The sequence below is a fragment of the Varroa jacobsoni genome, unplaced genomic scaffold (genome assembly GCF_002532875.2).
Source record: "Varroa jacobsoni isolate VJ856 unplaced genomic scaffold, vjacob_1.0 scaffold_950, whole genome shotgun sequence".
NCBI classification, from domain to species: Eukaryota; Metazoa; Arthropoda; class Arachnida; order Mesostigmata; family Varroidae; genus Varroa; species Varroa jacobsoni.
The window spans coordinates 106425-123404 of NW_019213852.1; the positions used below are offsets into that span (position 1 = coordinate 106425).

Sequence of the window (16980 nt, forward strand, 5' to 3'; positions counted from 1 at the left end):
AGAAAATCACTACAACTGAATATAAATACAATCAGCATATAAATGTTATTACCATTATCATCACGATAATTAGTGGACGCAAGGACAGAAATGTCTAAGTTGAAAGGCTAAGTCAATTCGATGATGGACGAAACGGTCGACCAAGTTGCGAAGCTAAAATCTGTCGTTATGCATTTGAGTGTGAAAAAAAAGTGGCGACATTACCACTTCAACGGTTGTAGAAGCTGTGGATGGGTGAGCGCAATTAGCATCTTTCTCAACGCATCTTTCGAGGAAGCGTTGCAGACGACGGCTCGATCATGTTGGGAATAATTGTACGATTTTGTTACAGCAAGTTGTGGGCGACTATCAACTGGAGATCCCCACGTGCCTGAATAGTCGGTCTAGGCTAGAACATATTAAGTAGGTAGCGTGGCCGACTTTATGGTGCATATGAATATATAAATCTATTTTCGTCGTCATTGGTAGATATGAACAAGGTGTTGCTTAGATAAACATTAGGCTGTAGCAAATGAATCTGGCAAGTTCTTACATCGAAAAACTTTTAATGTCGCATCAAGCGTCGAAAAGGAAAAAGCATATGGATGAAAATAGGTTAGTTTATCCCAGGAATGATGAGTTCACAAGAGAGCATTTTTTTTTCGAAGCCATGCGCAAATGTTTAAGGAACAGAGGATTTGCAGGGAAGGAAAATACATTGCCGCAATTGAGGAAACTATTCACGAAGGAAACTAGTCAAAGGTTCTGTCAGCTAAAACTGGCTTTTTACATGTACTGAATTGCAGGATTATAACTAAAATACTGAAAATGCGGGAGTAAGTAAAAAATGGGTCTCCTGTGTATGGTTCTGAACTAGTTGGAAAAGCGCGTGCTGAACGTGCGGTTTGCGGAAAACCCGCCGAGATGTATTTGAATCTCTACCGCTAACTGGAGAGTGACCAGGCAAGATGGCACTGTTGAGTAGGTTCGGACGTAAGGTAACGACAGTTCTTGCAATGGACATTACGGGCATTTGCTACTGTAACATTTTCGCCGGGAATTCATGTATCCCGCTATCTAGAATGTCTCAGGATTCATGAGCCGTTGGCATAGTAATCGAAAAGCATGCAGTCTAGTTACTTCAAGACAACGCCAGATCTCATATGCTATACCTTGAAGCAAACGAATATCCAACGTTGGCTTCAATTCACACACTGTCCCAATATAAGTCCGTGTGATTACGGGACCTTCTATGCCCTCGAAGAAAACAAGTGGTTGGCAGAAAATCTAGTATCGATTTACTTTGAGAAGCACATATGGGAACACAAATGATAGCCGTATGGTTAAAGTCGTACAACAACTAAAATTAGGAAATACATACATTAAAAATCATCACTACCATGCGACTACTTCAAAAATTTCGCTTAACTCGCTTGGTGTAACAATCTAATAGCTTTTGTGCCAGTGCAATTGCGTCGTTGCTAGCTGACAATTAGAGATTGTAAGGCATTTTAGGTACGGATGCGATATGCTTATTGTTGTTGTAACGTCTGCTAATGGAAGTGCATGTTTTGAACTAAAGTGAAGCGTACAGCTTAATGGTATCGCATTCAAGGTGCCATCTGTAGCTGACAAAAGTGAGCTAGCAGTTTCTCACACAATAACTTTTGCGTTATCAGGTTTCCAAGGTAACATATTACGCATGTAATTTTGCATAACGCATAATTTTTTTTCACATATAACTTATTACCGGAGAATATTTGAACAAGAATGGAACTAGAATCGTGCCATGTTATCAGTTAATGAGTCGATTTTCGATAATTTCTCTTCTCTCTGGAGTACCGGTTTCCTTAACCTGAAATAAAAATTTGGCCAGGAAATTCCCTGACGACAAACTTCATTACTAACTTGGTTAACTCCTTTCAACTGGTGTACCGTTCAGCAACCTTGATTACCTGATGTAACGTTTTTTAGTTTTATACTTACTATAAGAAAAATCAATTACTGCTACTAAATTATGAGACTTTCATAATCTACTTAGAGTATTTCAGTTTTCTTTCAAACGAATACGGTCATTAATCCAAACGCAAGGGATGATTTGTGCCTAATGCTCATAACAAATGAATCTATCACAAAGTTTCTGCTGTGCATACTGAGATAGTGAGTCCGTTTGTTCGTAGAAAGGGATTTTATTCACGGTTGAAGAATAGGTTTATAGTCCTAATTTAAATAGGCTATTTTAGTGCAATTACAAAAGGTATTATACTTTCTGAGAGCCTCTCTGTATCCACATGTCGGAATCCTCACGCTTATGTTTTAATAGTGAGCTTTATTGTTTAATTTATTGCTCTATAACTCTAAAATGCTGGTAATACAATTAGGTAAAGAGGCCTAGTAAATCAAATTAACGTACGCTAAATGAAAGGTTACAGGACAAACACTGGACGACCACAACATTATCCAGATTTGTAATAATTACTTTATTGATAAGATTCTTACCTGTTCAAGTTACTGAATTCATGAAGTACTGCGTCGGAATAACAGAATCGTTGCAACTTACCTCTTTTATTACACAATAAACAGAGGCTTAGGCTGACTAACAAAAAACACGGAAATGCCCTCACCAATAAAAGTCGGGCCGTATGCTTTGATATACATCTCTACATGTTAGACCGCATTCCGTTTATACCGTTAATTTGGTTCAACTACGTAATCGCCTTCGTGTGCCTAATAAGCTGGATACTTTTTTTACTACATGTTTACGCTTTATTATAATGTTACAGTGTACTACCACGCAACTCTTAAACTATTGCTTTTAACGAAGATGAGTTTGCTAACGCAGATATGAATTTGTTTATAATGACACTCATACTATCGTTCGCTGGTGATGTTGTTAACGCTTTTCATTGAAATCGGCCGTTATGCCACGTACACACCCTGCAGTAACTTAGCATCCGTTCTATTGATCCGCGGCCTCTGACTGAAACCGTCTATTCCGATTATACAATACGATTTCGATGTTTACTTAGCTTCTTCGAACACTCATCCGAAGAAACACGATGTTCACTTGTGAGAAATATGAGATAAAAACGTATAATATTATTGCTATTCTAGTATTGCTGATCTCTATTTATCAGCTTCAATTAATTTACAGTAAAACTGCTCGCTGGCAAGACATCTGCTTGACACCGCGCGGATTCACGAGACGAAGCGTAGATACAATGCTATGTCATATATTTGATTGTGGAGGTCTGTATGTCGGTGACTGTCACCATCTGATCTTTCCTACACAATCCAATAGCTTGCATTGACAACGTGTTCTTACGTGAACGTGTATTGACGTGTCTGTTGCCACCGCCATAGGTCAAACATCAGATGTAGCCAAATCAAATCTCAACAATGCTGTTCGAGTTGATAATGTTTCCTTCCTTCCTACTGCTGATGTTGTCGCTTGTGCTGCTGCTGCTGCTGTTGTTGTAAATAATTGTTGATGGATTGCTGTGACAGGGTTTTTTTTTAAATGATGACTGCAGCCGATTTCCGCTCGTGATCTCTACAGAGTTATGAAGGCACAATAACGCTTGCGAACTAGCTAGAGTTCGTGCTAGCTCCGCTTTTAGTCACAAGTCGTAATAACTACGGAAGATAACTAAAAAAAAAATACATTTATTGTATTGCGTATCGGGCTTGCGTACTGCACGTTCTTTCTTGACGCTCGCTGTTGGTGTTCTGGTGAGAGTTTCTTTAATTTAGTTGTTTACTTGTAGTGGCAACTGTCACTCACTGTGGATAACTAACTGATACTCGAACTGGTAGCAGTTATTGTTCGGAAATCTCTATTCGTGGCATAATAATTTAAGACTGTTTCAGCTTCTAGCGACGCTCACAATGCCGATGACTAATTCCGACAGGGATGTTGGAAATCAGGTCGCTTCCGATACTGACGCTTACCACAACGGCGATTCAGCTTTGTCGGTTTCCCAAAGTCTTGATGAACTGAGTTCCGTCCCAAGTTCCCCATTATCAGCATCAAGTCCGGCACACGGCACCCCGATCAGATCAAATGCCCTGGAAGGCACAGATTCTTCAAAAGGCAAAAACAGAAACTTCCACGATGAAGCACATAACAAAGATCTAGACCAAGCAGCTGAAGACCAAAACGTGAGTCATTTTATATAGAGTTTGTGAAAAATGGGAATACTTCAAAGGATCATTAGTGATTTTGGAGCGCACTGCCTGAGCTGTGGTAGTTTTTGTGATTATTTTCGCTCGGGGGCTATTAGTGTTGAGAAGCGTAAGTAATGGGAAAAATATTTTTCCTTAAGGTTATCAAAAACGTGTCAGCGCAGAGAAATATCTAATCCTAATGTGGCGCATTCTGTCACTTTGACTATCTGTCTCGTAGAGAGCTTATAGTAATTGTTCACAAGGAAACTTTAAATTGTGCATAAGCGGGAGTGACCAGGATGAAGTATGTTGTCTGGGCCACACGCGTTTATGGAAAACGTTTGCGTACTTATTGGTAGATCTCAGTGTCGGAGTTTAATGTAACGCTTTTGATAAAAAAAAAACCGAGTGCATATAACCAGTGTGTCGTCTCTAGCAGTCAATTTTTAAACGCACATTTGACTAGGCAAATATGAACTTATGAGCCGAAAATAAATAGCGAACCCTGTAAATTTGATTTCTACGCTGTCATAACTACACATTATAGAACATAAGTTTTGGTCATGCTAACTCTGTGTTACGTATTGTTATGGGTCACTGGTAGCAGTTACCAGTACCGAACATACTACAAGAGCTGGCTATTTTAAATTATTTATTTACCCAACTTAGCCTGAAGACGCACGCCATTATTTCATACTTGATCTTTATTTTTTCAATGATTTTCATTTCAACCACAATACCCATCAACTCACAAGAGTCGATGGACTATTAGGACAAATCTTCATAGTAAGCCGAGTAAATCGAGTCGAGTTCAGTGAAGAGTCCAGCTTTAGGTATCACAAACTAACTAGATCTTGAAGATCCTTCCGCCTGTAACGAGGGCTCTATAATCCTTCGTCCATAAAATGTTAAATAGGATAATTATGCACGAAAAACATGCTCGACTTGTTTTACAACGTGCACGACATAACAGCATCAACAAGGCAACTTCGTGACGAAGATTGCGGTCTCAAAGTTTGTAATTACGTGCCTCGATAACTGATAGGCACCGCAAAGTTGGATTACTTACTAAGAACTATTTGTGCTCAAAAAGAATCACTGCTGAATGCCGGCGAAGTTCAAGGGATACACCTCATTCATTTCTCTAATACTCGTTCGTAACTTTTCTTCGTTCGCATCATGATGATAGTCAGTTACTGTAAATATGGTGTGGTTTAAGAAATAGCTTAATCTAGGGATACTCTTTTATCTGTTTTAATCAACACCGACGGTGATTTTCGTACCCAGCCTAACTAACTTGGAACTCTGCGAGTAACTTGCGTACGACTTTATGTGCGAGCTATATTCGGTAATAGTCCACACCAAAGTTATAGCCTAAGCTGAATTATATACATCGAATTCTATGTTCAGCAATGCTTCAGACGGCCGGCTTTAAGGTTTACGTCCTGTGCTGTCATTGCTTTAGAATGTACGTTCTAATATAGGCCACTCGTCCCAGATCCCTAAGCTTAGTACGCCGATTTCTTCATCTAGTTATCATGGAGATGTTATACAATATGTTTTCTGTTGAATTCTGTGTGTGGAATATCGCTCTTTGAACAGAAATATTCGGGCGGAGCCGGTGAGTAAAAAATCACCAGTTTATATGTAAAAATATCGATTGAATCTAGTTATTCATTTTATATACTGTTAGGCTTCACAGTTAATTAGATATTATTAACAGATATTATTACAGTTAATTAGATATATAGATATATTCTAGAGCATCCTGAAGCAACAAATTTATCCCTCCGTCCAAATTAGATATAATTTTACATACGTTTTTCAGTTATTACCGCAACATACTCTCTTTTTTTTTGGTGTTGTAATTGAAAATAATGCATTACAGGAACGAGCAGGATCATCGGTCAGCGTTTCCGATGAGTCAGCTTGCTTTCAATCCGCCGCTTCAGATAGCCTCCCGTATACAAGTTTGCCTTGCGTTCCAGAGCGCGGCAACGTCCTGGACGACGAGCTGAGCAGGCCTAACAGAAGGGAAGCACCCTACAGTGGTGTGCTACAACAATTGGCTAGAGTTTTTCAGGCCGAACTTGAGTTCGAAGTTGATTATGCTGAAGGAGACGATGACGTTGATGAAGATGACGAAGACACGTATATCGACATTGACTCGGATGATGAATACGATGACATAGACATTTATGACTCAGATGGCCGCACCGATCATTACGAAGATTCTGAAAAAGGTCCGACACCAGACGTAGACCCTTTTATTATATACTTCACTTATCAGTATTTTATGTCTGAAGCCAAAATCAATATGACCTAAAAACATTTTTGCTCATAGTTATCAACAGTAATAATCCTATACAATTGTACTCTATTAAGGGATTCTACCTCTCCTCTGATTCATAGAAGTTCCAGTCGGCTTTTGAAATGATCGTTTCGGCTGCCGTAACTATTAGAAGTATATATTACACCTTGTGATGCCTTACAAAGAGATCGCTTTTAACGTTAGTCCAGGCTTATATTCAATTAACTTTGCTATCTAGCTCATCCTATCAACTATATCCGCCGCACGTTGGACTCGGTTTGAGCGGGAAAGAAGATCTGAGTTCTAAGCTGTAAAAGATGCATTTGTTCAAATGCCAGTAATAACAATTTCTCCCTGAGAAGCAACTAATTATTATTTTTTTTACTTTGTGAAGATGATCGAGAGGGTGAATTTGCAGACGACTTGGAAAAGACAACAAAGCTCTTTGAAGGCGCTCACGTTCTGCGACAACAGGTTTGCAACCCATTTTTTTTCTCTAACAAAGCTTTGGCGCTGGCAGGTAATGACTTCGACGCTTCCATCTCTTTCCGAAGATGCGATTTGCACGCGATTTGTAAATACGAGTCACCATACGTTGCTCTAACGGACAACTACGTGCATTACGACAATTCACTGACACTTACAGATAAACAGATGGTGTCATGTTAATGCTTTACAAGATTTTGCCTGTTTGATATATCGTTATGCCTTCATCCAGCACATTCTTTTTCTACTCAACAATTCTGATCAACTATGATACCTCAGTTTGCCTTTTGCATGACTCTGACGTCTCGTTCATAACCTCGTTTTCAGGTTGTTGCACAGTTATGCTGTCCACTTTATCAGCCTCAGTGGTTTGACGTCATTGATGTGATGCAAGAAGCGGAACTGCAGGCTGAACTTGGTCGAGCGGAGGAAAGTTCAAAAAGAGAAATTCCCAGGTATGCACCAATTTCATAATGGCGTTATGTTACCAAATAAGGACAAACTTTCAAACACATAACTTTCAGACTTAATCAAAAGCTAAATACCTTCGCACAACAGCTCCATTATTATCACAGTGTTTGTGTAGTTCGTAGAGCGTATTAAATGTGTGAAATTTAATGATCTATGTATATGGTAAAGCTCATCGAATTTTATGTCGATGTGCAGATCAAGGAAGTTCCGTAGTGCTGCTGTTCAGTGGTGCATTTAGAATGCAGAACTGATTCAGAAACCTAATATGTGTATAAATCGATTTTAAGTGTCTTGTCATATATATATACTGCTACCAGCAATAATTGGCTTATTGCAATCTATTCGACAACAAACACCCCATTTTGTACGAAGCTAAGCTTCATTTTCCTGGAAATTATAATGTGAACGATCCTGCTATCATCTTGCTACGAAGGTATTTTTCAGCATGTAGTCATATACCCCTCACATTCATCGTTAGCTGGCATCCTCGACACATGTCAACCTTATAAGTGTATAATGCCGCTTTGCCATAATAAAAGGCTCATAATACCAGGGTGGTGTCGCATGGCCAATTCCAGCGTCGCCTGGCTGGCTCCTACTAGGTCTCTCGTACCGTCCTGGAGCTCATGCAAGGTGAACTTCCGCTGTCTATACCGTGTTTTTTACGCTGCCATTTCCAGAACCAGTGGTGATAAGCAGCGGTAAATCTGCGTCTTCTCGGCCCTTTGCATCTCTACATCCGGCAGCTTTTTGAATAGAAGGGCCCTGTTGTCGGAACCCCTCTCTTGCTTAAGTTTCCATTTGTAGACATGTTGAGCAAAAAGCCTAGTTTATTCGAGATCTTCTTATTGTGCGCTCAGCCAGACCGCTGTATGGTGGATGCCCGACCACTGTCTGAACGTGCCAGCGCCATTAATCGCGTTGGCATTCCGCATTGCATCAGAGATCCTGGGGGGACGGTACGAAGCTTCTAGTACCGATACCACAGCGCCAGGCGTCGCCTGCTGGGGCGTTTCAGAGGATTCTTCACCCAAGAAGTTCAAACTCACCTTGGTTGACACCATTGACCGTTATCTATTCAGGCAGTATCTCGTAACGATCTTTGTTGCGAGTATGAACACTAGCTTACGTTTGAATCTATTTGTCATTGCCACTGAAACGTGAGGTCTTTAGTTACACACTGTTATTTTTGCTGAAAATTTGTTTATCCAATTTTTACCAGTTTTCGATGGATTTTACCAGCATTTTTGTTTTCGAAAAATAATTACTGAGCGCTTATTTTCAATACTAGGGCTGATATCTTTGCCTCTAGGTTCGTTGTTCCCGAATGACGTCAGAATCATCCTATATCCGTGGATAATTACAGACATTTTTATTTCCTACGATGTCTACCTATGACGTGTGGTCAAAATGTCGGGCATTTTAACATATATTTTAGATATAGGTTGAGCAGCAGGTGAGATTTATCTGCATAGTAACCCGATAAAAACACGTGACAGTTAACAGCTAGGAATGCGCTGGCACGCCATTATGATAACTGGGCACGCCTTCGTTGCGATGGAATAGTTTGAGAATTAATTTAGAGTATAACGTTTTTATTAACGCCGTAATGTATTGTTTAACACTTCACTAACATAAACTAAACCATATACATGATTTTACTTTTCTTGCCTATTGTGTAACCTTATATGACCTAATTCAAAGTATAAGTACCGTATGAATGCTAAAACAACGGTTATGTTTAGTAACGAGTTAATAACAGGTTGGTAGTAACATAAATCATGATTATTGGCTTCAGGTTGACGTATCACCAGTTACCTAATGCTGAAAAGACGCTGCCCGCTTCGTGGGAAGGCACCCTCGAGGATGCTGTTTCCAAGCTCTATTGCACAGAAAGCGTTATCGAACGAGAGTCAAGTACGTGACAATACGGTATATTTAAACGTAGTACAGCATTAGGTTGCACATATGTTATAGCATATTTTTGTGTAAAATGGTACCTTTGCTTTGCACATCTACACTGTTTACTTCTGCACATAGCTCTGTTCGTTCTATAAGCCCGTTATAATTGTGCATCACTGTGGAGTGAACGAAATTTTACCTCAGGTTCAGGCTGCAATGATGGCCGTTCCTGGTGAAAAAATGCAATTTCGACACCTACTCTATTTGGCCTTTTGCAGTCCGGGATATTTGAGCCATGTGCGGTATAAACTCTATGCTAAGAAGGACTGCCCAATGATCGTTTGCGAAGCTCAAAAATGGCATCCTAGACCTGGACAATGTACCCCGCCCCGGTCGGCCATCCGAAGTTAATGAAGACCGTCTAAAGGCACTTTTAAAGGAAGACAAACAGCCGCTAAACGACTTATAAGTGGCGGAAAGGATGAACTGAAGTCATGTGATTATCGACAGACATGTTGGATCTATAGGATTTACCCAAAAATTCAAAGCTTGGATGTCTCATAAATTCAGTGAAGAGCACAGAAGCATGACTTTTTTTATTATCTCTCAGGATTCTTCTCGGTACCTTACAGCAGCCAGCCACAATTCATACAAGGGATCCTTTCAAATCCACTATGGTTTTCAGATCTCACGTCAACGGATTACCGATTCTTTCGATCATTGGCGAATCATATTCGTAGTACTAGACATGAAAGTAAATGGCACCCCTAAAACTGGCTCATTGAGTTTTTCAGGACCAGGCTTGAAAATTTTTGACAGGAAGGACCAAGCACACTGGCTACAATATTGTAATGGGTGAAAATTTTTTTTGCCAGAAATCTTGTGAAACGGGCCGTTTTTTTGTCAAGTGAAAAAAGTACCATTTTTAATACGTACTTGTGCGTGAAGCCACATCATTGGTTCTGTGTGGCTAAACGAGCTAATATAGCTTGCGAATGGCTCAAGCTGTGTTCATCTATCGGTGTACACGAATTGTCACAAGGAAGTGCTAGGAAGGTTCATTTTCCTTTGTACGTTGCTTTAACGAAAGATTCAAGATTATAATGAACATAGAAAAAAGCAAATAAAGCAATTAAGGCATGAATATCGTACAATTCACAGACTCTTCACGCATTTGGGCGCTACAGCCTGGCATCGTGACCGATCCAGCTATAGAATACGCTACCAACAGTCGGATTCAGCATTCAGCCGATGAAGATGACTCCAGCGATGAGGAGTCCGTGAGGATTGCAAGGTCTGTGGTTCGAAAATTACACAAGAGACGATATACCAACATACAGAGCACACTTTCGATTGCCAAAGGCATAACTCATAATAGGGTTTTGTCTATGGTAGAGAAATATCTTACGAGGTGGTCTCAAAACAACTAATTTTAATGTCAATGATAAACAATTATCTTTACTTATCATAGAGATAACATCTATGCTTAACTCTTATATAGAATTATATGTTAAAGTTATTCATTATAAACCGTTATCTTCATTAATTATTCTATTGATGAGGATTAGATTGGACATTTAGGACTTGTAGTGTATATAGTTATTAGTTAGTGCTTAAACGAACACAAATTCCATTGGTTGTGAAGTAGATTGGATGTAGAATAAAAAAAATCTTATTCCCTGATGGCGTAGGTATCTTAAAGAATACAGTAAATGTCAATAACGATTTATATTAATCATGATATATATATAATATTTTATGTTATATAACCGATTCTGACCTTTATTACTTTCATTGTATTGTGACTAGCAAACGCTTTGCATGTAGCGGAGCTTTGTATACGTAGAGGTTATAATTATATATAGTCAATCGGCCGAAGTTTTGCCACGTTACTCAGTGCGTATCAATGATGGGGTGTTTCATGCCCTTTACGTAGACGAGTATTTTCCGGCTTCGCATCTTAATTTTTTCCAAAAACGAACACCACAGTACCGCTGGCACTGATGAGATAGCAAGCAACTGCATGACCAGTGCGAAGCACGTAAAAATACTCCTTCCTAATTAAATACTTTATTATAATATACTTTTACTATGTCGTCATAGCTGTGGTATACGTGCTAAGTACTAAAGCACGTATTAAGTATATCTTACAGTGGCGCATATTTTAATGAGAATTATAACTTTCCGATATTAGGCAGATTTGACAGGAAGTTGAAAATTATAGCGGTGAAATCACTCAGTGCCCAGCCACACGTTTTTTCTAACAGCGTTAGAGCAGCACATTGATTAATAATTAATTTTTGGCGTAAAGTTTCGCGCTTTACCCAAGAAGCTACATTCTAAAAGAAGGGCAAAACAACATTATGCACATCTACACTTTAAGGTCCCGAAAGGTGGGCGATCCTTTTTTAAGGTTCGGTTTATCTCTGTCAAATCTGGCTCGGGACTTTTTGTCCGTATTTTGATTGTCCTTTACACGTATTTGTTATCCCCAATTATTTTAGAAAGTGTGCATTACAGCTATTTTTATATTCAACTACTTACAATGATCAAACTTTTTTATACTTACCCGAAGTATAATGGTGTATAAGATTTATCTTGCTTGTCCATCTGTTTGTTAATTTAATGCTTTACCCCCAGCTCTGACGAAGATGAGACCAGTGAGTCAGAAGAGGGCGGCGATCAGTGCGAAACTTGTGTGGGAAGGTAATATAAGTAAAGGCATAAGCCGGTTTGTAGTTTTTCCTTGTATAGTTTTTGCAGACAGCGTTTGGCGTTATCCGTTACTTCTCTTAACCACTGATTTCAAACTACAGATTGATGCAGAAACTTTTTTGGATCTTTTATTTCATCCATATATATAGTTGTTCATAACTAACCGATTTCGTTCAAGATATATTTGGTTAGTAAACATAGTTAATTTAGAAGCATCTGCCGACACGCAACGAAAAGTATCGATGGTATTTGGCGTTTTACGTGAAAATCGAGTTCGTTGCATTACATGCAAGCAAATACTTCATATCGTTAATTGTTTTGTGCTATTTGTTTTTCATCTAAACGGAATCTTCGAACGAAAAATAACACAGATGTGTCCGGTGCCCAATGTGTTGTGAGTCGCAGGGCTGCAGGCGAGAACGACAACGTCTGGAGGTAATGGCCTAATAATACTGTCCTAACGTGCATGCACCTCAGAATATATAGATCCTCGTTTGTAAACACTTGTAAAAATCATACTATAATGATTTATGACTACATTTTGGGCATGAACCATGTATTGTACCTTGAAAAGGTTGCGCAAAGATACGCATGCTTCTGCTAACCTTGTGCAACCTCGCGCCAACTCAATACTCGAGACATTTTTTCCGCTAACTGATTTCTCCATAAAATTTAGCAAAATGTTTTTGGTAACTATTAAAGTTAGCTTACCTATGATCAACACCTCTCAGAATCTGGTATAATGACTTGGAAAAGAGTTACCAACCTGCAAGTTCTCACGTAAAACAGAAGTATTCAATTTACGGTCTTTTCTCGGGAGCCCCCCCGTAGCGTTCAATCTGACTTAGCATGTAATCATTCGCACAGTCCTTATAGATCAATAAGCCAAAAAAGTTATTGTACTTTATAAGGATTGTCACACGTTCTCTTGGATTTTACAGAGTAAAGGTCGTATTTTGATCACTCATTCATTTTAGAGTGAAGTTTATATATACATATGTACATATATTTAATTCATTGACGGTCCGCTATGCAATGGATATGCTTAGCGCAACGTGAATACTGGTAAGGTTAGGTCAGGTTATAATTCTGGCTTAAATAAGGCAACCTTATTTACTATTAGAAAATGGTATGATTCATACTTGTTTCTCATTTGTCTCATTTCAGTGCAGTATTATGTGAAATTGGCGTTCTTGCATGCTGTTATCACAGACATCTATACGTATTAGTAAGACTAGCCATTGTTGATTTGCTATAGAGCATCGAAAGTCTTGTCCTAAGAGGCATAAGGTAACTGCTTGAAAGGATCCTGCTGTTGTTTGTTTACTTTGCCTAGTCGTTTGTTAATCACCATAGAACAGTGCGCATTTAGTGATGATTTCAACCTAACGAACAATTCGTACTAGCAATGAATGACCGTAACAAAATGAAAAGAAAGTTAAGCTTAAATAAGCCGAATGATATCACCGAATACGAATATAACCAAGTTTCTTGTACTTCAGTCGTTGGAGGATGAAACCGAGTCCGACGATTTGGATAGCGAAGAACAAAATAGCGAAAGTGACTGGGAGACCTGTACCACAAATAGTTGTAACAGTGACGATACACAGATTAACAACGAGAGGCCGAATGCGAGTCAACGGCACAGGCTTCTACAACGTCGCGCTCGAGAGCCGCGTGGCTGGCGACCAAGGTGTGGCTTGAGCAGTGCCTTCCAGCGTGCCTACGGCCTTACTACTACGTGGAGAGACTATCCGGCAAGGTCACTAGAGCGAGCCTTAGCGGTCAATATGAGTCGCAGGGTGACTCGATTAACTGTCAGCAGGGTATACGACAACGCTACCAGACGGTTGGCCACGAATCGATTTCCAGCTGCTAGTGAAAGTCGACAAACAACAACAGCGTCAAATGCCGTAAGCTTTTACGAAGACAGAGAAAGTGAAGCGCAGCCCTGGGTCAGCAGCAACAGCGCGCATTAACGTATGCTTGCGGAGACCAACAGCAGTAACAATTGAATGAATTGCAGCAGTAGCGTCAATCGGACGAGACGAATTGGTCTACATACGGCAAAGGCGCCAGCAACGGTTACACTGATGCCACGAAGCCCTTCGTACCGTTAAGCTGATCTGGACCGAAACACCGTTTACGGATGAAATTTCCAAATGGCAAAATAATCGCTGCTCATGCGTTCGCTATAGACATCCATGTTTAAGTGTGTGCGATATATAACATGTTGTATAAAACAAGAGTACGTTACACAACTGCACAAATTCACGAACGCATGAAACCTCAAGAATTTTCATGTTGAAGTGAAAAGAGGCAGAGGCTGTTTTTGTTGTCGTTGTTGTTGTTGTTGTTGTTGTTGTTCTTGTTGTTGCTGCTGGCGGCGGCGGCGGCGGTGAAGTTAGTCAAGCTAAATGAGCAGATAATGAGCCGATTATTCAAGGGGCGACAATAAATTAATATAGGTGCACGACAAAAGCAAAACACTATGGCAACGAAATACATGTGGGTGTGGGTGATGTAAGCGAAGAAACCAATTTGCAAACGTACTGAGTGTAGAGGCGGTCGTTTTTACAATCTGTTGAACCATTTTGTCGTTCAATAACAGGAGCCGATCGTCATCATTCGCATGTTTCAAACACTATATATATAGTGTTCATGTGCTTATGATGTATGGTTCGACAAGTTTCCTTATTCAGCGGTGTTCATTCCTGTTGTTAATACACGAAGGAAGTACGACGGAAATGGACACGATGAACTGCAGTGATGTTTTGCAGCGAAACACAAATAACGAGTTTCAATATAAACGATATAATAATACGGGAACGATCGAGGATAACAAGTAGAAATCTTCCACTTCCTTTATTTAAAAAATCCACCCAAAAAAAATCTAATACCAAACCGTTGAGTATCATAGGTTGTTGATAATAACAATCAGTAAAACGTAGTAGTAAACCATTTCCTTGACTAGTTACTACGTGAAGGTGAGTATGTATGCGCGTGAAAATAAGCCGTCATTAAGCACTGGAGACCTCCAAGTTTTTTTGCTGTTGCTTAGTAATGTATATAAAACCGTACAGTCACCGTAACCGTACAGAGGCGTGCAATGGGTGGTTGGCGATAGGGAATTCCTCCAATTTGCATTTCAACTTTTTATTGATGTTGCGCTTTCTAAAAAAGTGTGCACTAGATATTTAATACAATAAGGTAAAATTATGTAAAAAACATAAATCTATATATGAATTTGTTCGTTTTGTTCGTAACGTTGATTAATAACAAAGGTAGCTATTCATTAATGAAACACTGTTTGTTCATACGCTCAATATACTGAAGTTGCTTTCTATTTGTCAGCCGAGTCTATACGCGTACGTTGTCATACTTAAATATAAACAAATGTTAAATAATTTTTTAAATACTGCAAACAATGACGCTGAATGCAGGAAAACATTTCGTCGACTTTAGCAAGATTTTATCACATCTTGAAGAAATTGCATTTTCACATAAATAGTTATGAAGCATGGTAAAAAAAGAGTAACGCGATACATGAGAAGCCTGTGTTGGAATTATCTGTAATATATAATAATTAGCGCTGTATTTATGTGTTTAAAATAAATAATTATTTTATTCTTCATCCCTGCTGTCGTCTACAATTGACTACATCATACCTGTTGTAAAATTACTTAGCAAGTAATATTCTCTAAAAACGAATTCCGCTGAAGGACCGAAGGTGTCTTTCTCAAGCAGAGAATCAATCATTTAGTCAAGTTATTGGCATCGTTACGCTTGTCTTTTCCACGCCTCGTCGAATTCTATACCCGGCAGTCTACTTCAAACATTCGATTCTAGGTCTGTGCGACGACCTTGTCACGCTTAAGGCGTTCCTAGGTTCTGAGGAGTATTTGAAGACTCTAAAACATTAACTAGGAATGAATTGAGAAATTGAGCTGATCTTGATTTAAATGCCGACAAGGACGCGCTGTTTTCCGTCTTGATTTGTTTATTGCTTTGTTCTAAAAGGAATTGGCTTTTTTATGGCCAGAAATAGAGGATGAACAAATGCCCTCTCTGCCAGATAGCTCGACAAGGCCTGTCCGAGTTTGAATGCTTTACTTTATATGTGTGCGCATGCCGCATCTTAAATTAGGTGTAACCTTGCCGGGCTGTTCGCTATTCGGTATTTTTGATATTAGGAGAAATGCTGTACTTTCTCGCACAAAACCACAAACTCATCATAGCAAGAGCAAGAAGGAATATGAGCCAGGGTCAAGAATCGTCGAATACCTTCACGCTGAATAAGGGCTTGGTATCGATGATTTATGCGCGAATTTCCGTGCTGCTTCAGAAAAAAAAATCGAAAGAGACTTTTTGGAAGAAAAATGGTCGATTGTTAACAGAAAATAGAATGATAATACTCAAAATTCTCTAAAATGTCGCAGAAAGCTGTTTTTGGTAATTCCAAATTTCAGTTTAGAAATAGCTGCTACTTTGGAGAGGAGAATATATATCGTTAACTGCGTTGTTCATACAAGCTCTAGGCGTAGTCTCTTTAGAATAGTCGAGCGCAGAGTTTTTTGGGATTGTATCATTAGATTACTGACCTACTATCAGGCCGACATTTTAGTTTGCTGGACTTTTTTATTGATCGTTTTCAAGTGGCGTTTTATAAGTCTACAGTTGTGTGGTACCGCTTGGCGTATAGTTGCAGCGAAAAAATGAATTGCGGATTAAAGGAAAAGTAAAGAGTGACTTGGGTCACTCATTGTAGCTAGGAACGGAAACTCTGTGGGGCAAACCCGGCTATTAGGAGGGACATTTTTCGCGCACATGTAAAATGTGCCGCTGAAACAACCCGTTAGAAGGGTCGCTCATTAAAGCTGATGGCACTGTATTTACGTAGCTGCGTTTGTGCCTGCGTGACTGCATAGCTGTGTGTGTGTACCTGTTAT

The 16980-nt window shown here is 39.4% G+C and overlaps 1 protein-coding gene across 2 annotated transcripts; it reads left to right on the plus strand.

Moving 5' to 3' along the window:
* Positions 1-587: 587 nt before the first annotated feature.
* Positions 588-15665, plus strand: LOC111265269 (uncharacterized). 2 transcript variants are annotated; one of them, XM_086970420.1, is made up of 10 exons: positions 588-1667; positions 3850-4140; positions 6035-6389; positions 6852-6931; positions 7271-7398; positions 9213-9331; positions 10478-10610; positions 11957-12022; positions 12403-12466; positions 13534-15665. In XM_086970420.1, the coding sequence occupies exons 2-10, from the start codon at positions 3868-3870 to the stop codon at positions 14008-14010; spliced, it is 1695 nt and encodes a 564-aa protein (XP_086826546.1). In that variant the 5' UTR covers positions 588-1667; positions 3850-3867; the 3' UTR covers positions 14011-15665. The 2 variants fall into 2 exon arrangements, with proteins under 2 accessions (XP_086826546.1, XP_086826545.1); XM_086970419.1 differs by lacking the exon at positions 588-1667 and adding an exon at positions 2513-3711.
* The last annotated feature ends 1315 nt before the right edge of the window (positions 15666-16980 follow it).

Excerpts from the sequence above, each read along its gene's own strand:
- LOC111265269 (XM_086970420.1), top strand. The coding sequence starts at position 3,868 with ATGCCGATGACTAATTCCGACAGGGATGTTGGAAATCAGGTCGCTTCC. Across the intron at positions 12,023-12,402 it reads TGCGAAACTTGTGTGGGAAG|ATGTGTCCGGTGCCCAATGT; the intron begins GTAATATAAGTA and ends AAAATAACACAG. Across the intron at positions 12,467-13,533 it reads GAGAACGACAACGTCTGGAG|TCGTTGGAGGATGAAACCGA; the intron begins GTAATGGCCTAA and ends CTTGTACTTCAG.